We start from the raw sequence: 19,003 nt of genomic DNA, 5'->3' as shown, positions 1-19,003 counted from the left end.
CAGTGTCACAGAGCCAGGCGGTATCACAGAGCCAGGCAGTGTTACAGAGCCAGGCGGTATCACAGAGCCAGGCGGTGTCACAGAGCCAGGCGGTGTCACAGAGTCAGGCGGCGTTACAGAGCCAGGCGGTGTCACAGAGCCAGGCAGTGTCACAGAGCCAGGTGGTGTCAAAGAGCATGACAGTCTTTACTTCTGTCACCTCATGTCACTATGCCTCAGAGCAGCCAGGAGACATAAACACACACATACAGCTCTGCTCTGACATATATTAATGTAATACTGCATAGCCATCAAGAGAAGGGCCGGGAGGAGAGGGGGGCTGAAGGGAGAGGGAGAGAGGGCCACGGGGTGTTAAATAGCAATCCAGAGGAGTAAGAGGGGCATTTTGAAGAAGCCGCTTCAATTTAAACCCCCGAGATGAATCCTTAGCGGTAAGCCTTGGTGGTCCCTAATCTCGCATCACCCTTCTAACCAATTCCATCTCTTCTATTCTGATAAAGAGATAGAGGCTGGGAAGGGGAGGAAGAATAGAGGGGTGGTGGGGGGAACCCCCAGTAATGATGGAGGAAACGCCTTTAATGAGTGTTCAAGAGATGCCCTCCAATTAGAGCTTAGGGGAGAAACCACATGAAAGAACAGAGAGATCAGGGAGAAAAGGAGAAAGAGAAGACGGTACAAATAACTGGGGAAGAGCGGAGATTTCTCTTTCCGCTGGTGATTTGGTTAAGAGGGGGATTTGGACACTAATTCCATCAATGAGGGATCACAGAGAGATCCCCTTTCCGTTGCCTGTGATGAGGGGTGCTGACTGGGGGAGGAACATTTGTGAGGGGAGAGGGGGTTGGGCAGGGGGGCTGGCTCAGTGCTAGAAATCAAACGGAAGTAATCACAAAGAGTGGCTGGAGTGTCTGACACAGAAACCCCCACACAAACACACATGCGCACTTAACGTATACGATTGTGTAAATGTGAGTGTTTGTTGGTGGTAGTGTGTTTTTACACACAGCGAGTGTGTGTGCCAAGCTTGTACCTGTTTGTCTGTGAGGGCATAGATGTGCTGGTGGTCTGGGCTGAAGAGCAGGTCTCTGTGGATGGGACTCCCCTCGCTCACCGTCACGTTCTCATACAGCATGGCAGGTTGGTTGACAGAGTTCACCAGGATCTGAAACACACAATAGTCGTTAGTACATTTACAGCACAGGACAGCTGTCAGTTCAGTAAAGTTACAGTCCATACTGTACATATGTTATAGGGAGAAGGAAGAACAGGTAGAAAGTGAAGTATGGCAGGTAGTCTCTGTAATGGTGAGACTTGTCAAATAAAAGTGGATTGTGTGTAATGTTGGTGACAGAATGACAGAGCACTGTGGAGCATCTCAGCCACAACATAAAGGCAACCAAAGGCCTCTGTAAATCTGACAGTCCATTTCTGCGCCACAACCATAAATCATCAGACAACTCCACACGCTGCTGCTGTTGTTGCTGCACTCTGCACCCCAAACTACAGAGAGAAAACTCTCCTCTCTTTCTCACACACACACGCATGCACACGCGCGCACACACACGCGCGCGCACACACACGCATGCACACACACGCACGCACACGCACGCACGCACACGCACGCACACACACACACACACACACACACACACACAGAGAGAGAGAGAATAGTTGAACATGTCCACACAAACACACACACACACACACAGAACAGTTAAACACGCCCACACACACACACACATACACACTCAAGCTCTCTCTCCTCTCAAACACACACACAAACCAATGCACAGACACACACATACCCTGTCCTGACCTATTGTTCCATTTCTGCACAACTAAGTCTCAGTTTGTCCGTGTTGTTGTTATGACAAAATAATGATCTGAGCGTTGTAATGGCTGATGACCTACGTCCAACCAGGTACTCAAAATACCAAAACAAAGGTCAAATACATATTCAACTATTCTGCCTCCAGAAATGCCTCCCTGTACAGTAGAAGCTCTTTGTATAATAATAATAATCAATCAGAGTTGTGTTGCCCTTTCATGTGTTTGACTGGTTGCCAGGGGCTAGCAGCAGGAGCAGCAGCAGCTATTACTGACTGTATTTACTGTTGGGTTTGTCCTTAGAGTGCAACAGCCTGCCAGTCTCCTTCCTGAGTCTGTTATGTCCCACTGGAGACCTGCCTGCCTGGCTATAGATATCATCACCAGACACTACAGTCTCCCTGCTCAGGGTCTAGTGGATAATACAGGCATTTAGCTAACACACAGCACTGGGTCTTTCTACCCCTATTTTAAGGGGAAGGCTTGGTTAGGAGAGACTAATGTGCTAAATCAACTGGTACTTGGACAATAACAACAGCTGCCACCCCCCACACACACCATTTGATGTTGATGTGAGGTCGGGGGAGTGTGACCTCCCTGTTCCCTTGTATTTCAGGCTCTAATGATGTACTCGGTCCACGTCCCAGGTCAGCTTGATTAATGGCCTGCCTTCTCTCTACCACTCTGCCTAGGCACCAGGGAGGATATTACCTGGCTGGGCCCGATGACACCAGTACTACCATCATCTCCACCAGACCCAGACGCGGAGCCCCACCCCACCACAAAAAAAACGGATAAAACAACGCCTCACGGCACAACATGGACTGAGTAAGGGACACGCACACAGGCACACACACTGTAACACACTCACTCTACACACACACATTGTAATATTGTAGTATTTTATTGTACATTTGTAATAATAGAGTAATAATGTGTCACGGCGTGGCCTTTTGGGTGTATATCGTGAACCCCCCCTTTCTCACTCACTTTCTCTCCCACATCAGGTTTTACAACGGTCATAAATACCTGGTAGAAACTGCCATGCAGTACTGAGAGAGAGAGTCTAGCAGAATAAGAGCTTCTCTTTGTTCAAAACTCCTAATCCCCAAAATGGGAGAACTAAAAAATATTTCTATTTTTGAGAATGTGGGAGTGGTCCGTGGACACTTAAGGGACAGTCATGATGAGTGTGTTTCGTTTGGTGATCTAATGAAGGACAGGAAACACACATAACTGTATCTCCTAAAGTCGACATTTCCCAGCTGTTTACATCTAAATGTTGTGAAAATATATGATTGAATATGAAACTATTTGTGAGAAGATGTAATGTCACGTTGGCCTTCTAAACGAGATACTTGTTTAGTTATAAAGTTTTAACTAGTCAGTGGCCACACCCCCGTGAGCCCAGACATTACATCAGGCGTCATAGAACCGCCCCTTTTTCCACAGAGTATAAAACCCACTTCCTACAAAATGTACATTAAGTCAGAGAACGCCGGGACAGAGTCCCGAGTATTCACATTTAATGATAGTTCAGACACAATAAATGTAATAATGTCTTGTACAATGTATTCTTTTATTTATGATGCCGGCTGTTGTTTTGTTGAGCTGTAATTGTTTTATTTATTATGTACACCGTTGTTTTGTTGAGCTGTAATTGTTTTTATTCCTGTTTGGACCACAGGAAGAGTAGCTGCTGTCTTGGAAGCTAAAGGGGATCCCAATAAATACTAAATACTAATAGAAGGGGGCTTTGACTGGGAGGGTAGCAGAGAGGAGGAGAGCGGAGGAGACCCCCCCAGCTCCTGCCCCACCTACCGACTTCCAAAGGCCTTCTGACATCAGTCAGCCTGCTCTTAGTTTTAGGAAGGTGTCCTGCCCTGAAGCTTGTATCACAGTACATCACAGAGAAGTGATGTGGGTCAAGTGGTTCAGGAGGAAAGCCTGAGCAGCATGACCATCAGGCCACCGTATGGTCTCAAACTCCAGTCTCCCCAACAACTGTGTAGTGTGTAGCATCCTCCAGAGGGGCACCGCAGTCAGGGGTCATCCAGTAGACTGGAGGAAGAAGGCTGAAGGGGATAATAAAGAGGCTAGCAGGCCTGTGATTTGTGGTAGTGTGGCTCCCTCCCTCTCCCTATAGGACGAGTCTCGTTTAAGAGCTAGCGGGCCAACACCGATAATACCAAGGACACTGCATCCTATCTCTCTCTCCTGCTCTTTCTCTCCCTCTCTTCACTTTCTTCCAGAGAGAGGCTACCAAACTAGGATCAGCAAATACTCTTCAGGAGAAGTAGGGAGAGGGGGAACAAACAAGGAAACTTAAGGCACCTCTTTCCTCGTCCCTGATTCATACTGTACTCCGTCTGCACTAACCTACTCAAACTTTTCACTCTGTTACTAGCAGCCTAAGGTAAGACACGGGGTGGGGGCATATGCATTTATGTAAACAACAGCTGTCTACATACCACCACAGACAGAGGCGGGCACTAAATCCGCATTCAATGAGCTGTATTCCGCTATAAGCACACAGGAAAATGCTCATCCAGAGGCGGCGCTCCTAGTGGCCGGTGACATTAATGCAGGGAAACTTAAATCAGTTTTACCTAATTGCTATCAGCATGTTAAATGTGCAACCAGAGGGGAAAAACTCTAGACCACCTTTACTCCACAAAGCTCTCCCTTGCCCTCCATTTGGCAAATCTGACCACAACTCTATCCTCCTGCTTCCAAGCTAAAATTAAAGCTGGAAGCACCAGTGATTCGGTCTATAGAAAGTGGTCAGATGAAGCAGATGCTAAACTCCAGGACTGTTTTGCTAGCACAGACTGGAATATGTTCCAGGATTCTTCCAATGGCATTGAGGAGTATACCACATCAGTCACTGGCATTATCAATAAGTGCATCGAGGACGTCGTCCCCACAGTGACTGTACGTACATACCCCAACCAGAAGCCATGGATTACAGGCAACATTCGCACTGAGCTAAAGGGTAGAGCTGTCGCTTTCAATGAGCGGGACTCTAACCCACAAGCCTATAAGAAATCCCACTATGCCCTCCGACGAACCATCAAACAGGGAAAACGTCAATACAGGACTAAGATCGAATCGTACTACACCGGCTCCAACGCTCGTCTGATGAGGCAGGGATTGCAAACTATTACAGACTACAAAGGGAAGCACAGCAGAGAGCTGCCCAGTGACACAAGCCTACCAGACAAGCTAAATAACTTCTATGCTCGCTTTGAGGCAAGATACACTGAAACATGCATGAGAGCATCAACTGTTTCAGATGACTGTGTGATCACGCTCTCCGCAGCCGATGTGAGTAAGACCTTTAAACAGCTCAACATTCACAAGGCTGCTGGGCCAGATGGATTACCAGGACGTGTACTCCGAGCATGCACTGACCAACTGGCAAATGTCTCCACGTCTGAGTCTGTGCTGTAATACCAACATGTTTCAAGCAGACCACCATAGTCCCTGTGCCCAAGAACACTAAGGTAACCTGCCTAAATGACTACCGACCCGTAGCACTCACATCTGTAGCCATGAAATGCTTTGAAAGGCTGGTCATGGCTCACATCAACACCATTATCCCAGAAACCCTAGACAGACTCCAATCTGCATACCGCCCCAACAGATCCACAGATGATGCAATCTCCATTGCACTCCGCACTGCCCTTTCCCACCTGGACAAAAGGAACACCTATGTGAGAATGCTATTCATTGACTACAGCTCAGCGTTCAACACCATAGTGCCCTCAAAGCTCATCACTAAGATAAGGACCCTGAGTTTAAACACCTCCCTCTGCAACTGGATCCTGGACTTCCTGACGGGCCACCCCCAGGTGGAAAGTGTAGGTAACAACATATCCGCCTCGCTGATCCTTAACACGGGGGCCCCTCAGGGGTGCGTACTCAGTCCCCTCCTGTACTCCCTGTTCACTCATGACTGCATGGCCAGGCACGACTCCAACACCATCATTAAGTTTGCCGATGACACAACAGTGGTAGGCCTAATCACAGACAACGATGAGACAGTCTTTAGGGAGGTGGTCAGAGACCTGACCATGTGGTGCAAGGACAACAACCTCTCCATAAACGTGAGACTGAAAAGATTTGGCATTGGTCCTGAGATCCTCAAAAGGTTTTACAGCTGCACCATCGAGAGCATCCTGACGGGTTGCATCATTGCCTGGTATGACAACTGCTCGGCCTCCGACCACAAGGCACTACAGAGCGTAGTGCGTACGGCCTAGTACATCACCGGTGCCAAGCTTCCTGCCATCCAGGACCTCTATACGAGGTGGTGTCAGAGGAAGGCCCTAAAACTTGTCACCCTAGTCCAGCCACCCCCAGTCATAGACTGTTCTCTCTACTATCGCAAGGCAAGCGGTACTGGGGTGCCAAGTCTAGGTTCAAGAGACTCCTAAACAGCTTCTACCCCCAAGCCATAAGACTCCTGAACAGCTAATCAAATGGCTACCCAGACTTTTGCATTCACCCCCCCCCCCTCTCCCACGCTGCTACTACTCTCTGTCATTATCTATGCTTAGTCACTTTAATAACTCTACCTACATGTACATAATTACCTCAATTAACTCGACACCAGTGCCCCTGAACATTGACACATTGACTCTGTACCGATACCCCCTGTATATAGCTCTACTATTGTTATTTAATTCTGCTCTTTAATTATTTGTTATTCTTATCTTTTACTTTTTTTTTGTATTTCCTTAAAATTGCTTTGTTGGTTAAGGGCTTGTAAGTAAGCATTTCACTGTAAGGTGTACGGTACACCTGTTGTATTTGGCGCATGTGACAAATAAAATTTGATTGGAATATTCTACTTCCTACATAAGGAATGGCTCAGAGGGAATATGGCACTCCCCCTTCCTCCTCTCATCTTACTTAAGAGGGACCCCTATGGTTAACAATTAGCCAAGCTAATAATTGAGTATGATGCATGTCCTATGATGGAAGTAAATGGCCTACTCCAATCCATTTACTATAGGATCAAGGTTTCTAGCTCTACAATTGTAGCGTAAAGATATTTCAGTATTTCAATATTCTGTGGACTGAGCACAGGTCTCCTAGACACACACACACACACACACACACACACACACACACACACACACACACACACACACACACACACACACACACACACACACACACACACACACACACACACACACACAGACACACACAGAGACACGCACACACACACAGACACACACACAGACACACACACACAAACAAACACAAACACAAACACAAACACAACACAGACACACACACACACACACACACACACACACACACACACACACACACACACACACACACACACACACACACACACACACACACACACACACACACACACACACACACACACACAGACACGCACACACACACACACACAGGCACACACAGGCACACACACACACAGGCACACACAGGCACACACAGACACACACAGACACACACACACACACAGCCAGGGCCATGCTGAGAGAGGAGACCGCTCCACAGATTTCTCAAACAATAGCCTCTTGGACACGAGCCAGGAGTTTTGCAAGAGCGAGAGGGAGAGCGGAGAAATTCACTGCGTTCAAGTCAGTCTCGCCTCATAAAGGTGTCGAGAGATATGAAGTAGGGAGGACAGTGGGAAAAATAACAACAAATTCAATTCCTCCCGGGCTGAAGGCTTTAAATGCGGCGAGCGGCGTGTGCAGCCGAGTGACCACGGTGCTACAGCCCCGTTGAGGCTTATTGCTGTTGTCTCCACAGTAGATACCATGTCACTGGCACTCAATCACAAGGAGAGGTCATAGCACTGCTCTGCTGGTCCAGTCAGCCACCTCCAACACTCCACGTCAGCACAGTCCTTTGTTTACCCTAACGTCCTAATCACCTGGAGGATCACGCACACAGGATCACTCACAGGATCACTCACAGAAGCACACACACACACACACACACACACACACACACACACACACACACACACACACACACACACACACACACACACACACACACACACACACACACACACACACACACACACACACACACACACACACAGAGTAAAGGAAAACTCCCCATCTCAATCTTTTGAACCTCACACTGACAGTAAGTACAACAACAGTTGTCCAATGCAGGTGTTCCTTAGGTCAGTGTTTCCCAACCCTGGTCCTCCAGTACCCCCAACAGTACACATTCTTATTGGAACCCTGGACAAACACACCTCCTTCAACTTGTCAACTAATCAACAAGCCCCAATGAGCTGAATGAGGTGTGTTTGTCCAGGGTTACAATGACAATGTGTACTGTTGTGGTACTGGGGGACCAGGGTTGGGAAACAATGCCTTAGTTACTGTACAACCCTCCTCAATCTGTTTTATTGGAGTGGGAGGGACAGGGTAGGACAGAGCCAGGTTACCCATCCCTCTTCCCTTGAGGTCACCAGCAGGTCACACCTTGGCTGCTCACACGCCAACCAAACACAGCCTCGGACGAACCTTATTGTCTAGTGCAGTTCCAGAGCATCACGGCTGTCTGCTAGTGACATAACCACATTAGAGTAGGTCAGTAGTGGGAGGATGATAGGAAGGGGTGCAGGCATGCACACGCCATAACACAGCAGTAGTATGAGGGTCAGTGTCAAGTGTTCCTTCTGGGATTGGATCTCCATCCAGAGTCAAAGGTCAAGCTCATTCAACTGCTGGTATCTTCCATTAGACTAGACTGGAGTGGAGCGATGGCAGGGGTGGTGCGGGGGGAGGGGTATTCTGACTATCTGTACAGGAAGCCAGCGTTGTGGTTGCCATGCAACACAACACCGGGCAGGAAATACCTGCAGAGATTAAGACAAATGAATGACAGGTGCTATGTCATGAGTTCTCCCTCCTTTCCTCTCCCCTCCCCCTCTTCTCTCCTCCCTCCCTGCCTGTCCTGTGTCCATGCCAGACACTACAGCAACCACTGACCCTTCAAATCCCAGTTGTTGGAAATCTATTTACTCTGGCTTGGAGAGGGGCACAGAGAGACATTAGGCTAATGAAATCAAACAGGGGCACTTTCCAGATGAGACTGGAACCAATTTCATTAAGCTCCCAGTGATGTGCTGTGTAGCACCATGGGCTGTAGAGAGGATAATGGGAAGGCATGATGATCAATACCAAGGCAGAGTTCAAGTCTAATAGTCAATAGTTTGTCACTTTCTCCCTCTGTTTTGACTATCATAGTATTTTTCACTTACGGAACAAATGTAATAATTGTGACACATTTCAAAATACTTTGCAACGAGCAAATGATCAACAGAGCTTGGTGAAATCCACACTCGTGGCCCCTCAGCCCACTCAATGTTGGTCAGTATTTTACCACACCTGTTCAATTCAATGAGCCAAAAACATCAACCATTGTACATGGTTATTAAACTGATCACGCGCACTGTTAGACATCAGATACAATGATGAGACCTGGTACTACTGTCTGTCTCAGTCTGTGTTATATAATGATGAGACCTGGTACTACTGTCTGTCTCAGTCTGTGTTATATAATGATGAGACCTGGTACTACTGTCTGTCTCAGTCTGTGTTATATAATGATGAGACCTGGTACTACTGTCTGTCTCAGTCTGTTTTATTAAATGATGAGACCTGGTACTACTGTCTGTCTCAGTCTGTGTTATATAATGATGAGACCTGGTACTACTGTCTGTCTCAGTCTGTGTTATATAATGATGAGACCTGGTACTACTGTCTGTCTCAGTCTGTGTTATATAATGATGAGACCTGGTACTACTGTCTGTCTCAGTCTGTGTTATATAATGATGAGACCTGGTACTACTGTCTGTCTCAGTCTGTGTTATATAATGATGAGACCTGGTACTACTGTCTGTCTCAGTCTGTGTTATATAATGATGAGACCTGGTACTACTGTCTGTCTCAGTCTGTGTGTGACCCTTCCTTTCTGGAGGGCATCCAGAGTATCACACACACTTGCTGACGGAACAGTATGCATCTCCTCCTCATCACCTCCTCTGTACACACACACACACACACACACACACACACACACACACACACACACACACACACACACACACACACACACACACACACACACACACACACACACACACACACACACACACACACACACACACACACACACACACACACACACACACACACACACACACACGGACACATGGACACATGCACACACTTCTACCTACCTACACATACATTCAGCCACATCAGCGAGACAGGTAGCATGTTACAACCTGGACCTGACGCCCGCCTCTGCTGTAGTCTGTCATTAATAAGAAGAAAATAACAAGAGGCCCTTTTCTGTATGAGAGACAGAGAGAGGCATGAATACCCCCCCCACCACCACCCCTCCCTCTGTTTGAAGCTCCCTCCTTCATCATGACTGCATCTGTTCTCCCCTTGTAGCGGTGGTCCTCTGGGACTGGCTGGCATGTCTCAGCCTAAACCCTCTTTAATCTTTCAGAGCCCGATGGGTAGAGTTTCTCCTGCGCCAGTCCTCCCTGCTGCCATCTCCCCACTCTGCAACTACAACCACAGCTCTGCTCGCTGCTGCTCTTGACATAACTAGGTCTCCCCGTGCATAGTACAGCAGCTATCTGCTAGACTCCTGCCTTTGATACGCGGTCCTTAGAAGTGGAGATCTGCATCTGATTGAACCCAATCACTGGCTAACTAATGAGATGGAGGGAGGCAACCAGCACGGCCACCACTCAGTCCTCAACCCTGCCCATGTCTGCCCAGCCGTGCCAGTCAGCCGTCCCCTGATGGAAGGGAACACAGCAGCATCTTGGCATGGCACGCAACAGACATTCTGAAACATGAGTCTCGGTGACGCAGTTTTGTGACAATGAGAGCAAGGTTCAAAGAACCAAAAGTAGGTTACACGCTGCAGCGTGTTGCAGCTGAATGTACAGCTATTAGGCTTCTAGTAGCTTCTGTGGTGTTTGTGTTGTGATTGAGTTGTACCTTCATTAAGAAGGCATGTTCTGTGGTGGACAGGAGAATAAAGAGTGTGTGAAGGAAGGGAAGAGAGGTTTATGAGGAAGCTGACCTACAGAGGAAAGAGGAACCAGCACTCTGATTAAAACAACTCCAGCTGCAGCAGAGACCGGACCCCCCCTAACCAATGCTCACATCCTCTAGGTCGGGGATCATCAACTAGATTCAGCCGCGGGCCGATATTTCCTTGAGTGGATGGTCAGGGGGCCGGAATATAATTACAAATCATTTGTAGAATGCAAATTGACCACAAGAAGCCCAAACAGATATAATATTTAGCGAAAACAATCATTTCAAACCTTGCTTACATTTGTATATGATCACATCTATCTCTCTATTATAAGATTATCAGGAAACTCGGGCGGCCAAATAAAACCAGCCGATTCGGCCCTGCAGTTGGGCAACCCTGCACTAGGCCATCAGCACATCTCCTGACCTCTCTCAAGCCATCTCTCCATTCCTTCCCTGTCATAGCACTTCATAAAAGTCTTTGTAATTCATTGGCACACAGATGGAACTGATTTGATGTGGATCGAGGGCAGGCAGAGAAAACAAAGCACCAGCCGACATACAGCAGGGCTCTCAGGCCCCACCAGCAGCCTCCACCAGCCCCCCACAGCAGCCTCCACCAGCCCCCCACAGCAGCCTCCACCAGCCCCCCACAGCAGCCTCCACCAGCCCCCCACAGCAGCCTCCACCAGCCCCCCACAGCAGCCTCCACCAGCCCCCCACTAGCAGCCTCCACCAGCCCCCACCAGCAGCCTCCACCAGCCCCCCACAGCAGCCCTATAATCCCTGAGGGGAGTGGCAAGGCCTGGCCATGGTAGTAACACTCTAGAGGGCTGTGAAGGGGGAAACCAGGATGGCCCAGAGGTGGAGGAACTAAGCAGGTCGTTGGGACCCAGGGACGGTGAGGGGGGACAAGGACCAATCATAGGGCCTTTGGTGTAGTGGTCTCCAGACTACTGCCTAGCTCTTGTTTTCACAACCCCAGTCATAAGCATTTCATTATGACAGCCCCTAGATGAGGGCCTTTGGTGTTGTGGTCTCCAGACTACTGCCTAGCTCTTGTTCTCACAACCCCAGTCATAAGCATATCATTATGACAGCCCATAGATGAGGGCCTTTGGTGTAGTGGTCTCCAGACTACTGCCTAGCTCTTGTTCTCACAACCCCAGTCATAAGCCCATATCATTAGACTGACAGCCCATTAGACAGCCCATAGATGAGGGCCTTTGGTGTAGTGGTCTCCAGACTACTGCCTAGCTCTTGTTCTCACAACCCCAGTCATAAGCATATCATTATGACAGCCCATAGATGAGGGCCTTTGGTGTAGTGGTCTCCAGACTACTGCCTAGCTCTTGTTCTCACAACCCCAGTCATAAGCATATCATTATGACAGCCCATAGATGAGGGCCTTTGGTGTAGTGGTCTCCAGACTACTGCCTAGCTCTTGTTCTCACAACCCCAGTCATAAGCATTTCATTATGACAGCCCCTAGATGAGGGCCTTTGGTGTAGTGGTCTCCAGACTACTGCCTAGCTCTTGTTCTCACAACCCCAGTCATAAGCATATCATTATGACAGCCCATTATGGTGTAGCCAGACTACTGCCTAGCTCTTGATGAGTCATAAGCATATCATTATGACAGCCCATAGATGAGGGCCTTTGGTGTAGTGGTCTCCAGACTACTGCCTAGCTCTTGTTCTCACAACCCCAGTCATAAGCATTTCATTATGACAGCCCCTAGATGAGGGCCTTTGGTGTAGTGGTCTCCAGACTACTGCCTAGCTCTTGTTCTCACAACCCCAGTCATAAGCATATCATTATGACAGCCCCTAGATGAGGGCCTTTGGTGTAGTGGTCTCCAGACTACTGCCTAGCTCTTGTTCTCACAACCCCAGTCATAAGCATATCATTATGACAGCCCATAGATGAGGGCCTTTGGTGTAGTGGTCTCCAGACTACTGCCTAGCTCTTGTTCTCAGTCAACCCCAGTCATGGTCTCCAAGCATTTCATTATGACAGCCCCCTTTGGAGTGGTCTCCAGGGCCTTTGGTGTAGTGGTCTCCAGACTACTGCCTAGCTCTTGTTCTCACAACCCCAGTCATAAGCATATCATTATGACAGCCCATAGATGAGGGCCTTTGGTGTAGTGGTCTCCAGACTACTGCCTAGCTCTTGTTCTCACAACCCCAGTCATAAGCATATCATTATGACAGCCCATAGATGAGGGCCTTTGGTGTAGTGGTCTCCAGACTACTGCCTAGCTCTTGTTCTCACAACCCCAGTCATAAGCATATCATTATGACAGCCCATAGATGAGGGCCTTTGGTGTAGTGGTCTCCAGACTACTGCCTAGCTCTTGTTCTCACAACCCCAGTCATAAGCATATCATTATGACAGCCCATAGATGAGGGCAGGGGCCTTTTCTCTGTGCTCGCTCTCGCTGCACTTCCTCCTATCTGATTTGGCTCTGGGTCTACAGTGCCGACCGGGTCCTCAGAGCATTGGAAATAATTTCATTTCTATTTCTTCCCTCCCTCAACTTGCTTCTCTCTACTTTCTTTGACATACCCGATGCACACCAGCAGTCAAGCAAAACACACTGTATGGAAAAGAATGCAAGGTTTGCCCTGCAGTGAGTAGAGAAACTACTTCTAAGCCATCTCCATTTGTCAAGAACAGTACTGTGGAACCAAGGAGCCACTATCGAACAGTCTCTTAGTGGTGGGGGAGTGGACTAACGGATCTCATAGAATATACAGGGGGGGATGACACAAGCTAGAGAGAGCCTTTGGCCATGGTTTATATACAGTACATCTGCCAATGCATACATCAATTTTTAATTCAACATTTGGGTCATACAAGACAACTAGGAAACTGCATCCGTTTTTAATGGAGATAAATGTCAGACTCATATTATATCTGCTGTGGGCTGCTATGGGGAACATTAAAACCTCCCTCTCACCTCTCACCACCACTTTCTCCAACCCCCCGGTTCCGGAGAGATGGTTCCTTCCACTCGCCCGAGATGCCGAGAGAGGAGCAAACAGAACAGATGCCAGACTACGGGTGAACACCATCCCCATCACACACTAGCCTCAGATGCCTCTGACAGAGAATTTAGGTCAGCCCAGCAAAACAGAGCATATCTTGGTTCTACCCAGCTCTCTGAATGTTAGCTCGGCAACGCAGAGGACAATCTGTTCCTCTGATATAGGGTTGCGTGTGCCTTTGTACAACAATCTGTCTATGTCCATTATCCATCTTTTTCAAAAATGAAGAGAAACTGAAGTGTTCCTAAACAAGGGTTCGGAGTGTTCTAGACCAAGCAGAACATCTAAAAAAAACATAATTCATTAGTCAACTATAAAAGGGTCCTTTCACCCTGGTTTAATGGATAAACTATATACGCTGTCATCAAGACACTGTGTAAACAACACTGTAGAACAGAGAGCCATGGCTGAGAAACCCCAGGGAGGTAAGCAGGGATGAAACAGGAGTAGATGGAGAGGAAATTAACCTGGAGAGAGAGAGAGAGATAGAGAGAGCTCACTGCGTCTGCCTGATGAGGGGAGAAAAACAACGAGCTAACTGCTGTAGAAAATAACAAGCAGAGGTGTGTCTAAAAGAGAGCTGCCAGGAGACTCACAGAGGGAGGGGGGAGGGGAAAAGAGCCTGGGGGAGACCGTGGGGGATAGAGGGGTGTTAAAATAACTACCAGGAGACTCACAGAGGGAGGGGGAGGGGAGAAGAGCCTGGGGGAGACCGTTGGGGATAGAGGGGTGTTAAAATAACTACCAGGAGACTCACAGAGGGAGGGGGAGGGGATAAGAGCCTGGGGGAGACCGTGGGGGATAGAGGGGTGTTAAAATAAGTACCAGGAGACTCACAGAGGGAGGGGGGAGAAGAGCCTGGGGGAGACCGTGGGGGATAGAGAGGTGTTAAAATAACTACCAGGAGACTCAAGGATGGAGGTGGGAGGGGGAGAAGAGCCTGGGGATAGAGGGGTGTTGAAATAACTACCATGCGACTCACAGAGGGAGGGGGGAGGGGAGAAGAGCCTGGGGGAGACCGTGGGGGACAGAGGGGTGTTAAAATAACTACCAGGAGACTCACAGAGGGAGGGGGAGGGGAGAAGAGCCTGGGGGAGACCGTGGGGATAGAGAGGTGTTAAAATAACTACCAGGAGACTCACAGAGGGAGGGGGAGGGGAGAAGAGCCTGGGGGATAGAGGGGTGTTAAAATAACTACCGGAAGACTCAAAGGTAAAAGGGAAGAAAGGGTGGAGAGAACAGTTTTGGGGGAGGGAGGGTAGTCAAAATAACCCCAGTGGAGGCTCCATGGTAGGACTGTCTTCATGAGGCAACAGGAGCTGATATGAGGCTAGCAGTAAGAGTGAAAACAGCACAGCCTCTAAATCAGTCAACACAGCTACTGTAGGTGGTCTTTGGTTAACTGCCTTGCTCAGGGGGAGAACGACAGATTTTTACCTTGTCAGCCCAGGAATTTGATCCAGCAACTTTCCAGCGCACAACCTGTGTGTGCTCCAACCTGTGTGTGCTCCAACCTGTGTGTGCTCCAACCTGTGTGTGCTCCAACCTGTGTGTGATCCAACCTGTGTGTGCTCCAACCTGTGTGTGCTCAGGGATTCGATCCAGCAACCTTCCAGCACACATCCTGTGTGTGCTCCAACCTGTGTGCGCTCAGGGATTCGATCCAGCAACCTTCCAGCACACAACCTGTGTGTGCTCCAACCTGTGTGTGCTCAGGGATTCGATCCAGCAACCTTCCAGCACACAACCTGTGTGTGCTCCAACCTCTGTGTGCTCCAACCTGTGTGTGCTCCAACCTGTGTGTGCTCAGGGATTCGATCCAGCAACCTTCCAGCACACATCCTGTGTGTGCTCAGGGATTCGATCCAGCAACCTTCCAGCACACATCCTGTGTGTGCTCCACGTGTGCTGAAAGGTTCACTACATTATACAACATTGAATTGCCATTCATAACATCAATGGTCAACAGTTAATGCTAATATCAGCAGCTTGCCTCCACCGCTCAGCGCAGTGGCCCATGAGGAAGTAGGCTACAGTAAGAAGGACAGAGAGCAGTGAGCGGCCATCCGAGAGACAGACAGACTGCTCTAAGTCTGCAGAAGAAAGAAATAGAGAGAGAGAAACATATGCTGAGGTAACCTCTGGCAGAAGACCCCTAGAACAATCAGAGATAGGAGAGGTGCGCCAACTACTGCAACTAATATGCAGACTACTGAGCTAGACAGTCCCTTTAATTCACACACGGGCACACACACACACACACACACACAAACACACAGGGTTGCAGATTGCATTGTACTTATTTTATGTGCAATCTTATTCCATTCTTATTAATTTGTTTACAAATATTCCTAATTGTATTGACACCGGAATGATAATAATTATTATATGTAATGGTGTGTGTGTGTGTGTGTGTGTGTGTGTGTGTGTGTGTGTGTGTGTGTGTGTGTGTGTGTGTGTGTGTGTGTGTGTGTGTGTGTGTGTGTGTATGTGTGTATGTGCATGTATGTATATATATATATATATATATATATATATATATATATATATATATATATATATATATATGTGTATGTATGCGTATGTGTGTGTATGTATAGTACGTATGAGTGTATATGTATGCATGTGTATACGTATGTACGTACTTATGTGTGTGTGTGTGTGTGTGTGTGTGTATGTATGTATGTATGTATGTATGTATGTATGTATGTATGTATGTATGTATGTATGTGTGTGTGTGTATGTATGTATGTATGTGCGTGCGTGCGTGCGTGCGTGCGTGCGTGCGTGCGTGCGTGTGTGTATGTATGTATGTGTGTGTGTATGTATATGTATATGTATATGTATGTGTATGTATGTATATATATATATAGTATTTTTTTTTCTTCTTTTTTTTCCGATGTACTTTACTCAAACCAGTAAATATCACTTATTATAAATGAGATCATTAACTATCAGCTCTTGGAATATCCAGGGCCTATACTCTTCACATTTTGGTTATAAAACAACAAATCCAGAATTGATTAAAAACATCAAGGGACAGGACACCATAACCCTACTGGAAACATGGTGTCGTAGATACTCAGTGTCCCTCAGGCTATAGAGAAAGTCATAACCCTACTGGAAACACGGTGTCGTGGACATAGATACTCAGTGTCCCTCAGGCTATAGAGAAAGTCAAGGGACAGGACACCATAACCCTACTGGAAACACGGTGTCGTGGAGACATAGATACTCAGTGTCCCTCAGGCTATAGAGAAAGTCAAGGGACAGGACACCATAACCCTACTGGAAACATGGTGTCGTGGAGACATAGATACGTGTCCCTCAGGCTATAGACATGGAAACATGGTGTCGTGGATACTCAGTGTCCCTCAGGCTATAGAGAAAGTCAAGGGACAGGACACCATAACCCTACTGGAAACATGGTGTCGTGGAGACATAGATACTCAGTGTCCCTCAGGCTATAGAGAAAGTTTACTACCATCAATCAAACATAAAAATGTTAAACGGGGCCGAGACTCAGGTGGAATCATCATTTGGCATAAGCAGGACTAAGCACTGAATGAAATGAAAAAAGGTACCACTCACATTTGGCTCAAACTTAACAAAGGTACAATCTATTGTGACAATGATGTTTACATATGTGCAGCTTATGCTCCTCCTTCAGATTCATCATATTATGATGATCAGTTTTTTGACAATCTCCAGACAGAAATCATCAGGCGCAGGGTAAAGTGCTTCTTTGTGGAGATATCAATGCAAGAATAGGTTCTGAGCCTGACTACACTGATGCGGGAGGTAACCACCACATATTTGGACACCCCTCCTTGTACAGTAGCCCTATTATAAATAATAGAAACAGTCCTGACCAAATACTGAACAAAAATGGAAAAGAGTTAGTACATCTCTGTCGAGCCTTAGGCCTGTACATGCTTAATGGTAGAATCAGAGGGGACTCTTTAGGTCAGTTTACTTACTGCTCAGCTCTTGGGACAAGTGTAGTCGATTATGCCATCACTGACATTGACCCCTCCTCCATTAGTGCATTCACTGTCAGACCACAGACACCATTGTCAGATCACAGTCAGATCAACGTGTTTCTGAAGAAATTATCCGGCAATATTCATTCAACAAAAGAGCCCAATAAACTCTACAACATAAACCAATCGTACAGATGGGCTCCAAACAGTGCAGAGACATTCATTGAAACATTGAACTCAAATGAAATGCTGAACTCTATACAGTTTTTCAATAACTCACAGTACCAAAACAATAAAGATGGTGTCAATTCAGCTACCCAAAACATCAACTGCATATTCCAAAAAGCAGCATCAAAAGCAAATTTGAGAAAACCAAAGCAATGCAACATCAGAAGCAAAAATCAAAATGTTTCTGACAAATGGTTTGATAATGAATGTAAAACAATTAGAAAACACCTAAGACAAATGTCAAACAAAAAACATAAGCAGCAAAACAACCCAGAGCTACGATATGAATACTTTGACACTCTGAAACAGTATAAACAAACACTGAAATGCAAGAAATTTAATTATACCAACAAGACACTTGAGGAAATTGAAAACGCAATTGACCAAAATCAGTTCTGGGACATGTGGAACAATTTAAGCACAACAAAGCCACAAGAATTAGCCATACAAGCCAAACTTATTTTGATAATCTATACAAAAACATCCCACAAAAAGACTTACAACAGAACCAATTAGAAATTAAAGAAAAATTGAACATCCTTGAATCAGTCATTAAAAACAACCAAAATCCATTAGATTACCCAATAACCCAACAAGAACTAAATGAAAAGCTCAAATCTATTAAATCAAAGAAGGCTTGTGGTGTAGACAACATCAGAAATGAAATGCTGAAAAACAGCACACCTGATTTGCAAAATGCTGTGCTTAAATTGCTCAACATGGTTTTAACTTCTGGCTGCTTCCCTGATGTCTGGAACCAGGGGCTCATCTCCCCTATCCACAAAAGTGGAGACAAATCAGACCCCAATAATTACAGGAGAATTTGCGTAAA

The 19,003-nt window shown here is 47.0% G+C and overlaps 1 protein-coding gene across 2 annotated transcripts in view; it reads right to left on the bottom strand.

Annotated features, from left to right (window-relative positions):
• LOC118360565 (plexin-A1-like) overlaps positions 1-19,003 on the bottom strand; it is a 320,507-nt gene that overhangs the window by 147,538 nt on the left and 153,966 nt on the right. For both annotated transcript variants that reach the window (XM_052485217.1, XM_052485218.1), the window contains exon 4: positions 1,031-1,162. In XM_052485217.1, the coding sequence (XP_052341177.1) occupies positions 1,031-1,162 (132 nt within the window). The remainder of the gene's footprint in view (positions 1-1,030; positions 1,163-19,003) is intronic.

This window comes from Oncorhynchus keta, chromosome 28, assembly GCF_023373465.1.
Source record: "Oncorhynchus keta strain PuntledgeMale-10-30-2019 chromosome 28, Oket_V2, whole genome shotgun sequence".
Lineage (NCBI taxonomy): Eukaryota > Metazoa > Chordata > Actinopteri > Salmoniformes > Salmonidae > Oncorhynchus > Oncorhynchus keta.
Note: the sequence above shows the minus strand (reverse complement) of the source record. Positions and strands in the feature narration are given on the sequence as shown.